The sequence below is a fragment of the Aspergillus terreus genome, genomic scaffold (assembly GCF_000149615.1).
Source record: "Aspergillus terreus NIH2624 scaffold_10 genomic scaffold, whole genome shotgun sequence".
In the NCBI taxonomy this organism is placed as follows: domain Eukaryota; kingdom Fungi; phylum Ascomycota; class Eurotiomycetes; order Eurotiales; family Aspergillaceae; genus Aspergillus; species Aspergillus terreus.
In genome coordinates this window covers 322,972-338,028 of record NT_165933.1, presented here as the reverse complement: position 1 = coordinate 338,028, position 15,057 = coordinate 322,972, and the positions used below count along the sequence as shown (strand labels likewise).

Below are 15,057 nucleotides of genomic sequence, written 5' to 3'. Positions count from 1 at the left end.
AGGGACCCAGAGCGCCATTTAGATGCTCGGTTGTTGATTCTCCGGGGTTCGTGGTTGTTGTTGACTCGGCTCTCGAGTGAGCGAGGTTCATTTGGGTTCTTTTCTTTCCCGTACTTAGCTTGTTCGTCTATTCACTTCAATTGAATTGGACCCTCTTATCGCGACCGCCCAACCTCCGCATGACTATCAGGAGCTCTACTTGGGCGCAGTGAGCGTTTCGCCGACTGCCTCCCCTCCGCATCCTTGCAGATGATATGATGGGGGTTGATCCTCTTTCTCCCATAGCGCCGGTGCGCATTCGTGCGCTGCTCCTCCCCATCGGCAAAATCAGACGGTCAAGATTCCTCAGCTTCGCAGCAAGACTTCAGGCCGAAAATGTGGTCCGTCTGGGGGACATTAGTCCCGACTCGCGACCAAATAGAAGTACGCGACTTCATGCCCCTATTCCTCATACGATGAGCTAGCTGTATAGCTTGGGCACCCTGTCGCAGTCACTGACTGATATTTTTTTTTTTGATAGATATGTTCTCCCCATTAGCATTTCCTACGGGCTTGATTCTTTACGATCTGTCCTTCTCTGTGCCCCCAACGTCGCACCTCGAATTGTTTCCGTTTGAGATCTTCCGAGAACCACTTGTGATCATCGCCATAGCAGACGGGACGGAGCTCGGCGAAACCGATAACGACCACGGCGTAGAGCATGGATCTTCGCCTGCATGCCCTCCTGCGCCTGCCGGACTAGATGAGCTTCGACAGGAGCTTGAAGTCGTGAAGGAAAGAAACACCAGGGCCCTGGTACATCAGCTTTTAGTGTTCGACTACAAGGGCGTGGAGAAACTGTCCAACGGTCCTGATGATGTATTATGGGTCCCGCGACCCCAGGCTTCCAAGGCAACGACAATGAAGACGGTCCTCTGCGATATTACATCTCTACTCCTGTCCGAGTTGGACGGATTTGCGAAGATTATTCAAAGTATACCCACGATTGAATCACCGAAAGCGTCTTCCTGGGGGCCGCACCGTGGCCCAGATTTACGCCCCCGTCCCACAGATCGGCTCATGCATCGAATGACGATGCCTGTACACTTGCCATCGGACGCAAATAGTGCTCCGGCCTCTCCTGTCAGTTCGAAACCAACCTCACCCGCACCCAGCGATCATGAGACGCCGACCACATTCGACGAAATCACACGATCAATCCAGCTAGCTAACCGCACCAATTCAACGGGGAAGCTCACCTCACTGCCGTCGTCAAAAGAGCATAGTCGAGATCGCATGTCTGTGAGCAGCATGAGTGCGACTGACCGTACCAAGAATCGCATCAAGGGCCGAACCGGAGTAGTAGTTGGAACCCTTTTCCTGCAGGCTGGGAGATGGCCCGACGCTCTCAAAGAGCTGGTAGAGGCGGCGTCAAACGCTAGAGCTTGTAGTGATTATGTGTGGCATGCCAAAGCCCTTGAGTCGATTTTACTATGTCTGCTGATGTTCAGCTGGGCGGGCATGGATTTTCAGGTGCGTGGCTGATACCTCCTTAACTTGAAAGCTCCAGCCTGTTAACTTTGCGCGGCAGATTCCTCCCATTTGCTATCCCGTTGCCGACAAGTCATCGAAATTATCACAGACCGTCGACTCGAGCTCGGGTCAATCTGCACCAGGGAACCGTGTGATATCTCTTCAGAACTTGTCCAATTTATTACCCGACCTTGCAAACAATATTCTGAATCTCTACAACCGTGCTGCGAACATCACTGATGAACCTCTTCCTCAACTTGTCTTTTCGGAAACAGTCATCCGCCTTGCCAGATTATTGGCAGCAGCACGGGTTCGTGACGGTGCCCTAGATGACAATGCACTGAAACATATTGTCACCAATGAACCTCTCGTGCCGCTGCATCGGCCAGAGCGCCCTCGTGGATTGGTCATCTTGAAGAAGTCAGAAATTGCCAATTTCCTCTTTCGCGCATTACCGCTGTCCTTCAGCGCAGACTTGCCCCCCACAGACACCATACCTATCATTGTAGGCATCGTGTCTGTTTTGAATACTCTGGATCTACCGCGGAAGAAAGCATTCATCTTGAGGGAATTATTATCCACGATGGTTCCCACTCTGGTACAAGCTCGCAAAATCGGGGCTGCAGAAGTCGGAATACATCCTGCGGCTGGTCTAGCATCCCTGAGCGATACAGCATTTGACATAAATGCTCTTGACGTTGGTCCGGGGAATATGGAGGAGAGCATGCGCACACTTCTTGCGACAATTGGGGAGATATATGGAGTACAGCCCTCATCCTACTACGAGTGGACGAAGAGGAGATCTTTGACTTTGGATGGCGAAGAGCCTTTTCCTGAGTACGATTCAGTAACTGCCATCGTTGAGCGATCCTTTCGACATGTCGTCCTCGATGGATACGGCGACTTGAATCTCAAGATTGACGTACTTAAAGCGTGCATCAATGCATGTGAGGCACTTCCTGACTTTGGCGGTGTCCTTCGTTTCACGGTCGAGTTGCTACAGACTATCAGAGGGGACCTCACGCTCACCGAGTTGAATCATACCCCACCATACCTGCCCCCAGATGAGCAGGTTCGTCTTCTAAACAACATCAAGAGAACGGTTGGCGCCGCCAGCAAACTGGGAGCAGCCAACTTGGAGGCTGAGTACTGGGACGACTTTTTAGTCCGCGATGTCGCGTTGTTGCCTCTCGCTGATAACAGCCGACCGGTTCGCCGATCCAAGCCTGAATTCGACGCCGTTACCAAATCGCGTGAAAAGGCCACCAAAGATCCATTCCTCTATAATCCTTTCTCGAAGACGAGTAGCAAGGCCTCGGAGCTCCTCATGGTTGCTGGCGAACATGCGGCGTTCAAAGTCACTTTACAGAATCCATATGAGTTCGAGTTGGAGATCGAAAGGATTCGTCTTGATAGTGAGGGTATCCCTTTCGATGCCGTGGTTGAGTGGATCATTCTTCCGCCATTCTGTTTGCAGGATATCACGATCTTTGGAATCGCTCAAGAGGCAGGCACAGTGAACATTACCGGGTGCGTTATCAAAGTTCGTCACTGCAGAGAACGAAGGTTCCCCATTTTCAGAGAGCCGTGGAAACCAGAAGTGGAAAGCAAGTTTAAGCGCACGGGTCTGGCAGCAAAGAGCCCGTCGACAGAACGTCCTCTCTCATGGAGCTCGACAACGTCGAAGGATGGAAAGGTAGTTCCAAAGAAGGGCCCCGAGACCTCTTCTTGCGAGGTCAAAGTGATCGGGAAACAACCGTCCTTGATCATCGAATCTATGTCACTTGCACAATCAGCAGCAATGGTGCTGGAAGGTGAACATGGGTCCTTCAACATTACCCTTCGCAACACATCAACATGCCCCTTGGACTTCATCTTGTTCACATTCCAAGATTCTACGAATAGACAAATACAGTCCGCCCTGAGCAACAAAGATCTGCTGCCAGCAGAGATCTACGAACTGGAATTGAGCTTGATGAAACCAGCTTTGCGGTGGCGCCGGCAAGGCGCAAACCCGGGTGATCATTCAATACCTGCCGGAGGAAGTGCAACATTCACGATTGACATATTTGGCAAGCCGGGCCTGCAGGATACGACCGTGCAGATAGATTACTCATGCGTTGATCTATCCCATGGCGAATTGCCGGATGTTTTTTATACCCGACAATTATTCATTCCGCTGACTGTGACTGTTAATGCCAGTATTGAAGTTGCACGTTGTGACATTCTCCCATTCAGCAGTGATTTTGCCTGGTGGAACCGACAGGATGTCGCTCCACCGTCAAAGTCTGCTCAGACTCAGTCAGCTCTTTCACCACGCATTGGCAGTGATCCATTTTCACCTGTCCTTTCGCACCTTGGGCGGGGCGCATACGGATCCGATCATTGCATTGTGTTGCTTGATCTTCGTAATGCCTGGCCGAATGCCTTATACGTCTCCCTCCATGTTAGCGAGCAACCAATAGAGCCCTCGTCAGGGCAGTCGACAGAAGCAATGACCAAAGATGGGCAGTACACAGTATCTGAAGAGCTCCAACCTGGTCAGATGTCGCGCTTTGTGCTCGTGCTTCCTCGTGTCTATATAGACAATCCCCACGCTTCCATCCCGATCCTCAATACGGGCGTTAAGCGACAGTTCGTTGTCAGTGCCAATAAGCTCACATTTGAAGGCGAAGCCGCATCGCGAGAGGCCTTTTGGTATCGGGAAGAACTCCTCAAGAGAATCTCCGGAACCTGGAAGGAAAGTCCTGTGGGACGTGAGGGCACGATCGACCTTAGAAACCTGCGACTGAACTCCCGCATGGTAGATGCGTTCCGACTGGATGATGTCGACATCGATTTCTCCTTAGATGCTCCATTCGCGGATGAGCTTGCCGCCGATAGTGACAACAACCCTACCGATGCCGTGGTACAGGTTGGACGGTCACGATATAAGGTGCGCTGTGACGATATGCTGAATCTGACGGTCACCATCCGCAATCGTTCCTCGAAACCCATCCACCCCCTGCTCCGACTACAGCCGAGTTTATGTCACCAACCCAGCAATGTGGCCCTCGATCTGTCAAGACGCCTTGCGTGGACTGGCATGTTGCAGCAAGTGCTACCTATCATCCAGAGCGAGGAGAGCACAACTGCCACTGTCGGTGTGACTATCCTCTGTCGCGGAGCGTACGAAATCGGAGCCACCGTTGAGGAGGTCCGCATCTTAAGAGCCTCGCCAGAATCGGAACGTGCAGTGGCACATAAGGATGATGATGGTGTGCCTATCCATGACACTTTCGGTGCAGACATGGCGAAGAAGAGGCGGGTATGGCATGCCAAAGAACCCTGTGTTTTGAATGCTCATGATTAGCGGCCCTGCAAAAAGAGAGAGAGAGAGAGAGAGAAGCGGCAGTATAAAAGTGAAGAGTCGACAAGGGCTTGCATTCACTGGCTGCTTGGCAAACAGCAGAAATTATGAAATGGCATGGTTTATGAGTTTGATGTCATCGGCGGGAGAAACGAAGTCCGTCCTGCTCGTGTATTAACTACGAGGGTGAGACCTAGTTTCGATGTGTATATGGGTGGTCGAGCCGAAGTTATTCTTTGTGTTGCTATATAGATATCTAGATGTTCATGTCATTGCCCGAGTGCCGGGACTTTGTACATACACCTCAGACACAGCCACTATTAATAAATGCTATCCTCAACCAACTGACTGTAGGGGTTTTGGTGTCGTCTTTGTCGATAGACAAGGTCTATCCGAGCGAATGGAGACGCGTCAGACGGCCGTCTCCTCTGGCGCGTGTCAGCAACATAGCCCTCGACAAGCCGTCTCCATCCGAGCATGCGGTTCTTTGCGAACCAACACCCCAAGAGGACCGCAATCCAGGGAGCAGATGAGGTGTGCGGGCGGAGCAGCGCGCTGACAGTGATCAGGGGGTATAGAACACCAAGGGGGTATCGTAAGTCACATATATCTCTATCCGTGAAGCAGTAATTAATGTCGGTCGTTATATGGTGATCGATCCAGGTCATGTCGCTTGCTTATCTTCCTCTTGGTGGTTCAATCTGTCCTTTGCCGGAGAAGGACCTGGTTGATCGCCCTGGGGGAAGCTGAGGTACTTCCAGTCCTCAATCTCCTCAATGATACACTTAAGACGGTCTCGAATACTCTCCACTGCGTACGTGCCGAGGATGAGGCGGAGCGGAGGGTACGAGCAATGGCCGAGTTGCCAGACGAGATGGGCCGCTTTGACGGCGCTGGCGGGCTGCTTGTCGCCCAGCCACATTAACATACGCTTCGCATGAGCCGCCGGCGCGGTGGGCGTGTTGTACGGCTCGCTAGGCGGCTTGACGAAGAAGTGGCCGTAGAGCGGCAGCGGGGACGTGAGGTTGTGTTCGTTGTGAACCCCATTATCGCGGTTCGCTGGGGTGGCCGTGTCGGAGAACAGATCGGAAACATCATCGCGGCGCATGTGGCCCGGCTCCACAAGGGTGGTCTTGATATTGAAGCTGTCCACCTCGTACAGCATACTCTCCATTAGGCCCTCGACCGCGTATTTGGACGCGCAGTACGGCCCGAGGCCGGGGACGCCCAGCGCGCCCGACGTTGAACTGAAGATGAGGTATCGGCCGGAGCGGCGCTCGCGGAAATGCGGCAGCGATAGCTGGATCATGTTCAGGGTACCCGTGAAGTTGGTCTCGAATTGGTCACGGATGTCGTACTCGTCTTGGTCCTCGCAGGCCCCGATCACCCCATACCCGGCGCAGTTCGCGATGATGTCGATGCGTCCGAAGCGCTCAATGGTGCGGTCGATGACGCGCTTGACGGTCTCGCGGGCGCGGACATCGCAGAGGAGACCTAAGCAATTCTCGTGCTCGTCCTCCAGCTTCTTCATCGTCTCGGGGCTATTCTCGAACGTGCGCCCGACGGCGGAGACGAGGTCGTCGCGGGACAAGGCGGTCTTCACAAGGGAGCGACCCATGTGGCCGGTGGCCCCAAATATCTGAAGAAAGCGAATGCACATGTCAGTTGGTGGGAAATGAAGGGGTTGGTAGGCGCTTTCGGCGTCTTACCAGCCATACGAGGGGCTTTGGTGGGTTCTGTGGTCCTGGCGGATCGGTTGTGGAAGGAAGCTGGAGTTTAGGCTCTCGAGAAACCGCTGCAGAAGGCGACAGCGCGCTCCCCGGTTTCGGGGGTGAGTTTTGAAGCTCCATGGCGAGCGATGGAGGACAATCCGAGGGTCGAGTTGGGTGTTTTGGCGCGGTGACGGAGAAGGTCGAGACATCCTCCGCATTGAGAAATTTCCGGGGCGGCGGCACCCCGCAATTCTGCACGTTCTATACGTAGACATCGTCGACAGTATACAGACAAGTTACTCTTCTATGTGGTTTATCGTAAGATCATTACTTGTTTCGTAAGAAGTTCGCTTCTCGAATATACAATCAGAGGCTCCAGCCGGGTAAAATGCCATGACACAAATCAATAGAACAAACAAGCCATCTTGCAACGCCGACAACTATGGATTACTACCGCGCAAGCTCCCTCCGGAGCCGTCCAGCAGCACTAGAGGGGCCGGGCTCGGGCCAGCCGCTCACAGCATCGTCAACTTCTTCTAAGAAACTGGTGCTATTGTGGATGGCTGTGCCACCCAGCACCACCCGAACGCCAGGAGAGCTGGCATTGACTTGGGCAACCATCTTGGCCTCTTCATACGTTGCTCCGCCGACCATAAAGATTATAATGTCCTGAGGTTTGTCGCGAATATGGCCGCTATTCTCAAGGAAGGGATACTGCAGCTCCTTTAAGCGGCCCTTGATTAGATTCTGTAATGTTGCCTCTAGTCGAGGCGAGTGTTGGGTATAGACGTTCTCAACGCCCTTGAGTCCTTTGAAACGGTCCTTTGCGCCACCGAAGAAAGACGTGGACTCGAACAAGTCAGAGAAGCCCCCGGCGACGGGAGGAGCTTGAAGAGAGTGGTGGTAGGCGAGGAGTTTGGGGATGATGTTGACTTTATATGAGGGGACATTTCCGGCAGTAACCATCAAGTCAAGCAACACAGGCAATGCATTAGACGGCTGCTTTTCGTATCGAATAGCATAAAGTGCCACCAATCGTAACTTGTTCTCAGCTGGTACGGTGGGCAACTGGATAATTCTTTGCAGAGTCTGCCGGGTCATGGTCAATACAAGAATCTCAGACACGGGCCACGATTACTGTTCGAGACATACCTTGAGGTCATTTGCATGGTTGTCACTGCAAGCCAGGCTCTGCTCCAGCTCGCTCACGTCCAGGAGATCGTGCTCGCCGACCCGTCGGCTGAGCTCACCCACCAAGGTAACATGCTTGCTCACATTACCGGAGAGTTTGCGAAATTCAGGGTAGTCCTCCACGAAACGCTTCATATCTGCGATCGACTCGATGTTCATGGTGTTTTGAGTCTTGACCTGATATTGTTCGACGTATTCCTTGATGTTCTGGCCCAGATCACCAAAGTTCTGATACATGTTCTTCTTGAAAAATGGATCTTGGTCCTGGGAAAGGACAATCTCGCGAAGCTCCGGTCGGATCTCGGGCACGTCTCGAAGGTCCACCCTTCCATTATTGATACCCAGTAGTTCATGGACCATCGCCTGATACGTCCATTGTGTGAGAAGCGGAGTGATGGGGTCGTCTCGTCGGTCCAGGATCAGCAAAATCGGGGGAGTGTCGGTTTTCCGAAAGTTGAACAGTTGCTCTTCTTGGGTCACTTGATAGCGAACTTCGGTGGCCAACTTCTTCGCCAGTAAGCTGTTCTTCTCGTAACGAATCAATGGGTTTTTCTTCAACGCTAAAAGCATCGCGATAACCCCGTCCGTGGCTCGCTGCAGCGCATCCGGATTCCATAAGTCCGGAGAGTGGCTCCATAGTCGCAGATTGGGGAACCCAAGATTCAGGGAACATAGGTCGGGATTGACGACCAGAAAATCGGCGAAGTGTTCTTGAACCGCACGGACAACCTCGTGACTGTCTGCTTCCGCGAGTCGCTCGAGGGAGGATTTGCGGATGATGTTGCTCAGGTAGATATAGTATTCGCCGTACTTGGGTTCGCGCAGTTCGTCGATGAGGAATTGGATGGAGGTGGGAGAGGGGCGCACAAAGCACAGGCATCGCAGATGTCGCATTTTTTCCCTAGCGGCATTATCCAATCGATCTATCAGATAGACCTCGTGGTTTAGTAAGGCGGACTGGGTGATGGCAGTCGATACAATCGGGACCTATCGACGACCGATTAGCTCGTCAGATCATCATAACCAGGGCAATTGAAGCGCGTGTCCCACTGTCTCACTGTCCAAAAGCAGAATCTTCATTTTAGATGATGAAGAGCTCCCCGTCGTCGACGGATCGCCGGTGGTGACCATCTTAGAGATGTACCCGGACACCGCGGCGACGACATCCATGGTGAACGAATGGTGGAGGGGAGAGAAGGAGAAGGTATCACGAGCAAGGAGAGGAGAAGAACAAGGTCATGAGGGGAGAAATGGAGTGATACAGGTGGGTGGATGGGGCAGTAATGCGGGATTGATGCGGGAAGGAGAAGAAGGGTGATGGATGACCGACAAGGGAAAGTGACCGCCCATGTGATTCTGTGCGGGATGATCATTCATTCATCCATCCAACTTTCTATGCTTCTTTTCTATACTCCGTACTTCTTCTTCTTCTCCCACCTCGTTCACACTCTCCTCTTCTCCTCCTCTCGCCCATCGTCTCCATGTCTTTCCTACCCTTCTGATCAGAAAGCCGTCTGTTTTCCTGTCTACGTTTCCCTCGGAGCTCTTCGCCCACCATGCTAGCTTTCATCAACCACTGTAGGCTCGCTCGAGGATACAATATCCGCAAAACTCCAAAATCAGACAACTAACCATCTCCAGTGTTTGATTATCCAGCAAAACTTACTGGAGCTTCGGTTGATGAGCGTATGTTCTTTTCGACTAGCTATTCTCACCCTTTTCTCCTTCATGCTGGGTCACTAACGCGTTCTCGGGAATATTTTCTAGTCAAGCTTATTGCGTCATTCCTCCTCTCCTATCCTTTGGCCGCGATTTTGAAGAGACTACCGGACGCCCAACCCTGGAAAAAGAATGCATTCAGTATTTCAGTCTCACTCTTCTATCTTGTTGGTCTGTTTGACCTCTGGGACGGTCTTCGTACGCTCTTTTACAGTGCCGCCGGTGTCTACGCCATAGCCTACTACGTCGACGGATCATTAATGCCATGGATCGGGTTCATCTTTCTGATGGGACACATGTCTATCAGTCACATTTACCGGCAAATCCTGAATGATCCGCAGGTAGTTGACATTACTGGAGCTCAGATGGTGCTCGTCATGAAGCTATCCTCCTTCTGCTGGAACGTTCATGACGGCCGGCTGCCCCAAGCACAGCTCTCCGACCCGCAAAAATACGCCGCGATCACAGAGTTTCCCGGAATTCTGGACTACCTCGGGTACATTCTATTCTTTCCGTCTCTTTTTGGTGGACCGTCATTCGAGTACGTCGATTATCGCCGCTGGATCGACACAACCCTTTTCGATGTGCCCCCTGGAACGGACCCGTCCAAAGCTCCTCCCACCCGGAAGAAGCGTAGAATTCCCCGGAGTGGAACGCCTGCCTTCAAGAAGGCCGTCATGGGACTGTTCTGGATCCTGGTCTTTCTACAACTGGGATCGGTCTACAACCAGGATACTGTTTTGAGCGAAGGCTTCATGGAACTCTCGTTCCTGCGCCGCGTGTGGACCTTGTATATGCTCGGCTTCGTCACCCGAACCAAGTACTATGGAGTCTGGTCTCTGACCGAAGGTGCCTGTATCCTGTCCGGCATGGGATATAATGGGTTTGATCCCAAATCAGGCAAGGTATTCTGGAATCGTCTAGAGAATATCGACCCCTGGGGTCTGGAAACCGCCCAGAACTCCCACGCTTATCTCGGTAGCTGGAACAAGAACACCAACCACTGGCTGCGCAACTATGTCTACCTGCGCGTCACGCCCAAAGGCAAGAAACCTGGCTTCCGCGCCAGCCTCGCGACCTTCGCGACGAGCGCTTTTTGGCACGGTTTCTACCCCGGGTACTACATGACCTTCGTTCTGGGATCCTTCATCCAAACAGTTGCGAAGAGTATGTCGTGACTTCCTTCTCCCCTTTTACTTTCTCTACTGACCGGCGCAGATTTCCGACGATACGTCCGTCCTTTCTTTCTGTCACCCGATGGCTCCAAGCCCACCGCGTACAAAAAGTACTATGATATTTTCAGCTGGTTTGTAACACAAGCCACATTGTCCTTTGCCGTCGTACCCTTCATCTTCCTCTCGTTCGGGACCTCCGTCCGCATCTGGCAAAGCGTGTACTACTACGGCATCGTGGGCAATATCCTATCCCTCGCTTTCTTCGGCAGTCCCGCAAAGGGTCTTCTCATCCGTAAACTCAAAGCGCGCAACAAGCCGTACATCCCGCGGACAACGAGCACAGAGGACATGCGACAGCCCACCCTGGGTCTGCCGAGCGATGCAATCCAGGAGTTTGACGATGCGGTGGAGGAAATCAAGGCAGAGATTGAATCGAGACGCCGACGCGGCAGTGTTGTCACAATGCCGACGGGAGAGGACCTCAAGGCTGCGGTGGAGGATAAGATTGGGCGGAAGTTGCCGTGATTGCTTGCTGCACTCAAAAGATAGAATATGGGGATGTTGCTGGAGACGAGGACGGGAGACATGGATCATTCAAGGTTGGATGTTGTATATATCAGCCGGGAAGTTTTGTGTTTAATGGGACGGGCATGGCATGGGATACAGAGCTGTTCTGTTGGGCTTAGGGAAGTTGATTCATTGTTATCGATCCATGTCCAGGCACTGCAGGAACAGATACTGTACATGATATCAAATAGACTATTAATGTAGGAAATTTACAAGCTACAAGAACAGGGTTTGGATGAAAAATCCGTATATATAATGATTCTGGTCACGAAGTCATAATCTAACATGTATCCACACACGCACATGGTGGGAAGAAGAGAAGGAATATCCAACACACGGTAGAAGAAACATATATCCATAATCTGTCATAACCCCAATTGAGCCATTGCCCCATACGCCCAGGTGGGTGCCTCTTGATGACTTGCAGTGCGAGCGCATCTGAGGCACCGAGAAGGGAAGCATGCGGCCGACAGCAATTCAGGACAGAGAAACGCAAATTAATAATATCAAACATTAAGTGCATAACGTCGTGCAGTCATGTCGAGTAGTTTTGTGTTGAAATCAGAATCCAAACCAGCAGCACCCAAGATTGAACGAAGGGGTAAGAGAAGCGAAGAGGTATCACAATGCGAAAAAAGGGTATGGCAAAAGGTCGAAAGACTCCTCCGGAGTCAATCCATGCAAAAAGAACAAAAACAAGGCGTAGCCTGTCTATACTGTCGTAGAAAGCTGCGAAGTGCAATGGTGGGCTTGAATTAAAAGCCCACCTGGGTCCCAACGACAGCTAATACAATCTAAGGAGCAATTAGTCGAGGGAATTTATAGACGGGACAGGTCGGCACTCACAATGATGACGATAATCACCAAGCCCACGCAATTCATCCAGCGATTGAGGTTCCGCCACCATCGAGCGTTTTGATACCGCTTCCGCTCGAGGTCGAACAGTCGCAATTGTAATGCCGTCTCAACGTCCGATTCGCTGTCATCCGCCAGTACCATTTCCGGCTTCGGAGGAAGCGGCAGAAAGGATGCAACAAGCCAAGCTAAGTCATTGTCAGCGGTTATCATCCATAATGTTGTTGGCGAACGTACTCAAAGGGCAAACAAAACCCAGACAGAAAGACCACACTTGGATGTTTCTACGTCCAAGCAATGGCTCTGTCCGGGAATCCAATGACGGCGCACGCCAGGTGCTTCCTCTCTGTCGCGCGATGTTTCGGTCAGGATACAGATGAGGGGACCAGCTTTGCCGTAATGTGCGCCGGGTGCCGGTCTGTTCAGTGATCTCCATGCCCTCCACCCAGTGACTCCGTGGATCGCGAGGGTCAACCGGTGACTTTTCGCGGGTCTCTGGCTGACTTGCAGCCGTGGAGATGCGGTCGATAGCGATAGGCTTGGAGGTGGCTGAGCGTGCTGTACCTGGCCTTGAGGTCGTTGAACGTGCGGTACCGGGCCGGCTGCCTTCCACGAGGGACAAGGCAGAGTTGACAGCGGTTCCATCAAAGCTATAGTACATCCTGGCCCACGTCGGGATCATATGGAAAGCGAAGCTAGAGCCCGTGGCGGGACGCTTAATACTCCGCATGCTGCTTTGTCTTGACCCAGACGAGAGACTACGAGGAAATCTCGAGTGCATTCCACGGACAGGGGGTCTAGACACGTTGTCCAGGCTTGCGCTTCCATCGGAGCCGTTCACAAGCCAAACGGAAGATGAAGGTTTCTGGCGGACAAGTGCAGTGGATGGGGGTGAAGGTTCCTCTAGGGTTTCAATCCGTCCTGCCGCTCGGGAAACGCGGCCGGATTCACATTCCGCAGACCATCGAGATGTGACCGTTGAAAGGTGAGACCTGAAACGGTCCAAGTTATTTTCTGGCTGCTCCAGTGCTTCATGCTCGGGCGACTCTTCGATGTTCGAGATGTCGACTCTTGAACTCGACGCGGAAGGCGCACGAATCGTAGGGTATTGGATGTACACTCCGCTATCGATGATGGCTTGAATATCTGACGGCGGCCCACTCCGGGAGGAGGACGTGGCGCGAGAGAGGCTTCGTTCGCGAAGGCGAGAGGAGCTTGACCGGGTGGAAGCCATATGATTGTGCGGCTGGTTTGAACGAAAAGACTGGGAGCGCGAGCTCGAGTGTTCCGAGGACGACCCATGTGTCCACGGGGCAGCACCGGCATACCGGATTACGGTGCCCAAGGAGTTTAATGAAGACAATGAGTTTGAGCGAGTGCCAGTATCCGGGTTGGACGAAGCACCCAACCGAACAAAATTCAGACTGGAACTATCCAAGGCAACGAAATTTGGACTGGACGGCGGCCCGATTGGAACGACGTTTGGACTCGAATTGCTTGAGGCCGCATGTTCCGGCTGCGACGGCTGACTGGATGACGCATTGGAAACGACCGTCTTGATTGTCGGGGCAGCTGTTGGCAGGGTATTTGTCAATTCCTCATCGGAATACTCCGCGACTGAATTCTCGTCCGAAGTGCGGTCAAATGGTTTGTGCTCTGGTAGGTCTGGGTCCGGCAACGAGGATTTGCTGGAGGACGGGTCGTCCTCCCAGACCTGGGAGGGGGTATTTGCGGCATCGAAGGTGGAAGACAAGTCCCAGAGGTCGCCAATGGACTGTTCCAGGCTGCTATCGCCCAAGCGCGTGAGATCGGTGGAGAGAGATGCGGTAGATTCGTTGGGGGCCTCGTCAACGTGGAACCGGGAGTCTGGGATGAATTCCTGCCCTTTCCCGGGGCGCGGCGGCAGGATGTGTTCCGGCTTTGTTGGAAAAGGCGTCACCGTGTAGACATTGTTCTCTTCCTCGCTATCATTGTACTTATCGCTGGGCGTGCGCACCGATTCGGGTGGGGAGGTCTCATTCGTCTGGGAGGGAGTGCGCTCATGCAGAGCTCTCCGCTGGGGAGGAGCATTCGTTGAAGGTCCAGCCGAGCGCATATCGAGGTGACGATTAGTACATTATCAGTAGACGGCGGGAGAATTGAAATGTAATATCCGAAAAGATGACGCCGGAAATGGCGGCTAAAAATACTGAGGGGAAACAAAAACAAAGGTGAACCCAGCTCTAGTCATAAACACAGAGCACGAAGAGAAAAAAGGTCGTCCAACAATGGCTGCTGAGAGTGTGGCAAGAGAGCGACCGAAGAAGAGGAAGTGAAGAATGGCGAATGTGATTGTTTGTTGTGGTTTTCGGGGTCTTGGTTGGGGGTCAAAAATTTGATGATGCAATAAGGAATGCCTCGACAGATAGCGACGTCAAAACGAGCGACAGTTATTTAAGGTCCAACGAACAGGACATCAAAAGAGCGTGGGTCCGACGGAGAATGAGAGGAGAAAAAAATCGTCAGCAGTTGGAGCAAGTCATGTCCATTGGAGATGAGGGAAGCGAAGCGAATGTAGAGAGCGTCGAGCTCGAGACCAGAACGCACGGAACGACAACACCACGCGGGTTTCTAAAGGAGCGACAAAAAGCAGAACGACTGGAGGCCAAGGGAAGAAAAGGGAGATCTGAAACGAGACGCTATGCAACCGGGGCAGCATGGTGTTTAAGAGGGTCTGGAATTTTGTTAGCGGCGGTGGGCGCGGAGGAAGCGTGGTGGAGCCCGCAGGAAGGAGATGCAGTTGCCAACACACTGCGTTGTGCGTCGAAAGGGGGGCGATGCAGGTGCCCTCAGTGTGAAACGGACTCGATTGGCGCCGCAGCTGCAGGGAGCACGCCGTAAATGAGCCAGCCAGCGGCTAGGCGGTTCGCCAGGAGGTCTGGAGGTCAGGATGATCTCGGCATGGTTCAAGACATGTGGTGGATGATCATCGTGGTCT

At 52.7% G+C, this 15,057-nt stretch overlaps 5 protein-coding genes across 5 annotated transcripts; 2 read left to right on the top strand and 3 right to left on the bottom strand.

Moving 5' to 3' along the window:
- Positions 1-257: 257 nt before the first annotated feature.
- On the top strand, positions 258-4,864 carry ATEG_06964 (TRAPPII-specific subunit TRS120; the record flags this gene model as incomplete). Its single annotated transcript, XM_001209650.1, has 3 exons — positions 258-423; positions 521-1,512; positions 1,571-4,864. The coding sequence occupies 3 exons, from the start codon at positions 258-260 to the stop codon at positions 4,862-4,864; spliced, it is 4,452 nt and encodes a 1,483-aa protein (XP_001209650.1).
- Positions 4,865-5,525: 661 nt separating this feature from the next.
- Positions 5,526-6,711, bottom strand: ATEG_06963 (SDR family oxidoreductase; the record flags this gene model as incomplete). Its single annotated transcript, XM_001209649.1, has 2 exons — positions 5,526-6,500; positions 6,571-6,711. The coding sequence occupies 2 exons, from the start codon at positions 6,709-6,711 to the stop codon at positions 5,526-5,528; spliced, it is 1,116 nt and encodes a 371-aa protein (XP_001209649.1).
- Positions 6,712-7,023: 312 nt separating this feature from the next.
- ATEG_06962 (Sec1 family protein) lies at positions 7,024-8,934 on the bottom strand (the record flags this gene model as incomplete). Its single annotated transcript, XM_001209648.1, has 3 exons — positions 7,024-7,662; positions 7,726-8,751; positions 8,815-8,934. 3 exons carry the CDS (start codon positions 8,932-8,934, stop codon positions 7,024-7,026), a joined length of 1,785 nt encoding a protein of 594 aa, XP_001209648.1.
- A 386-nt stretch (positions 8,935-9,320) lies between these two features.
- Positions 9,321-11,183, top strand: ATEG_06961 (lysophospholipid acyltransferase; the record flags this gene model as incomplete). The annotated part of the gene is made up of 4 exons (XM_001209647.1): positions 9,321-9,342; positions 9,406-9,450; positions 9,532-10,650; positions 10,702-11,183. 4 exons carry the CDS (start codon positions 9,321-9,323, stop codon positions 11,181-11,183), a joined length of 1,668 nt encoding a protein of 555 aa, XP_001209647.1.
- Positions 11,184-11,980: 797 nt separating this feature from the next.
- On the bottom strand, positions 11,981-14,175 carry ATEG_06960 (putative serine-rich protein; the record flags this gene model as incomplete). The annotated part of the gene is made up of 3 exons (XM_001209646.1): positions 11,981-12,019; positions 12,072-12,268; positions 12,318-14,175. The coding sequence occupies 3 exons, from the start codon at positions 14,173-14,175 to the stop codon at positions 11,981-11,983; spliced, it is 2,094 nt and encodes a 697-aa protein (XP_001209646.1).
- Positions 14,176-15,057: the final 882 nt, after the last annotated feature.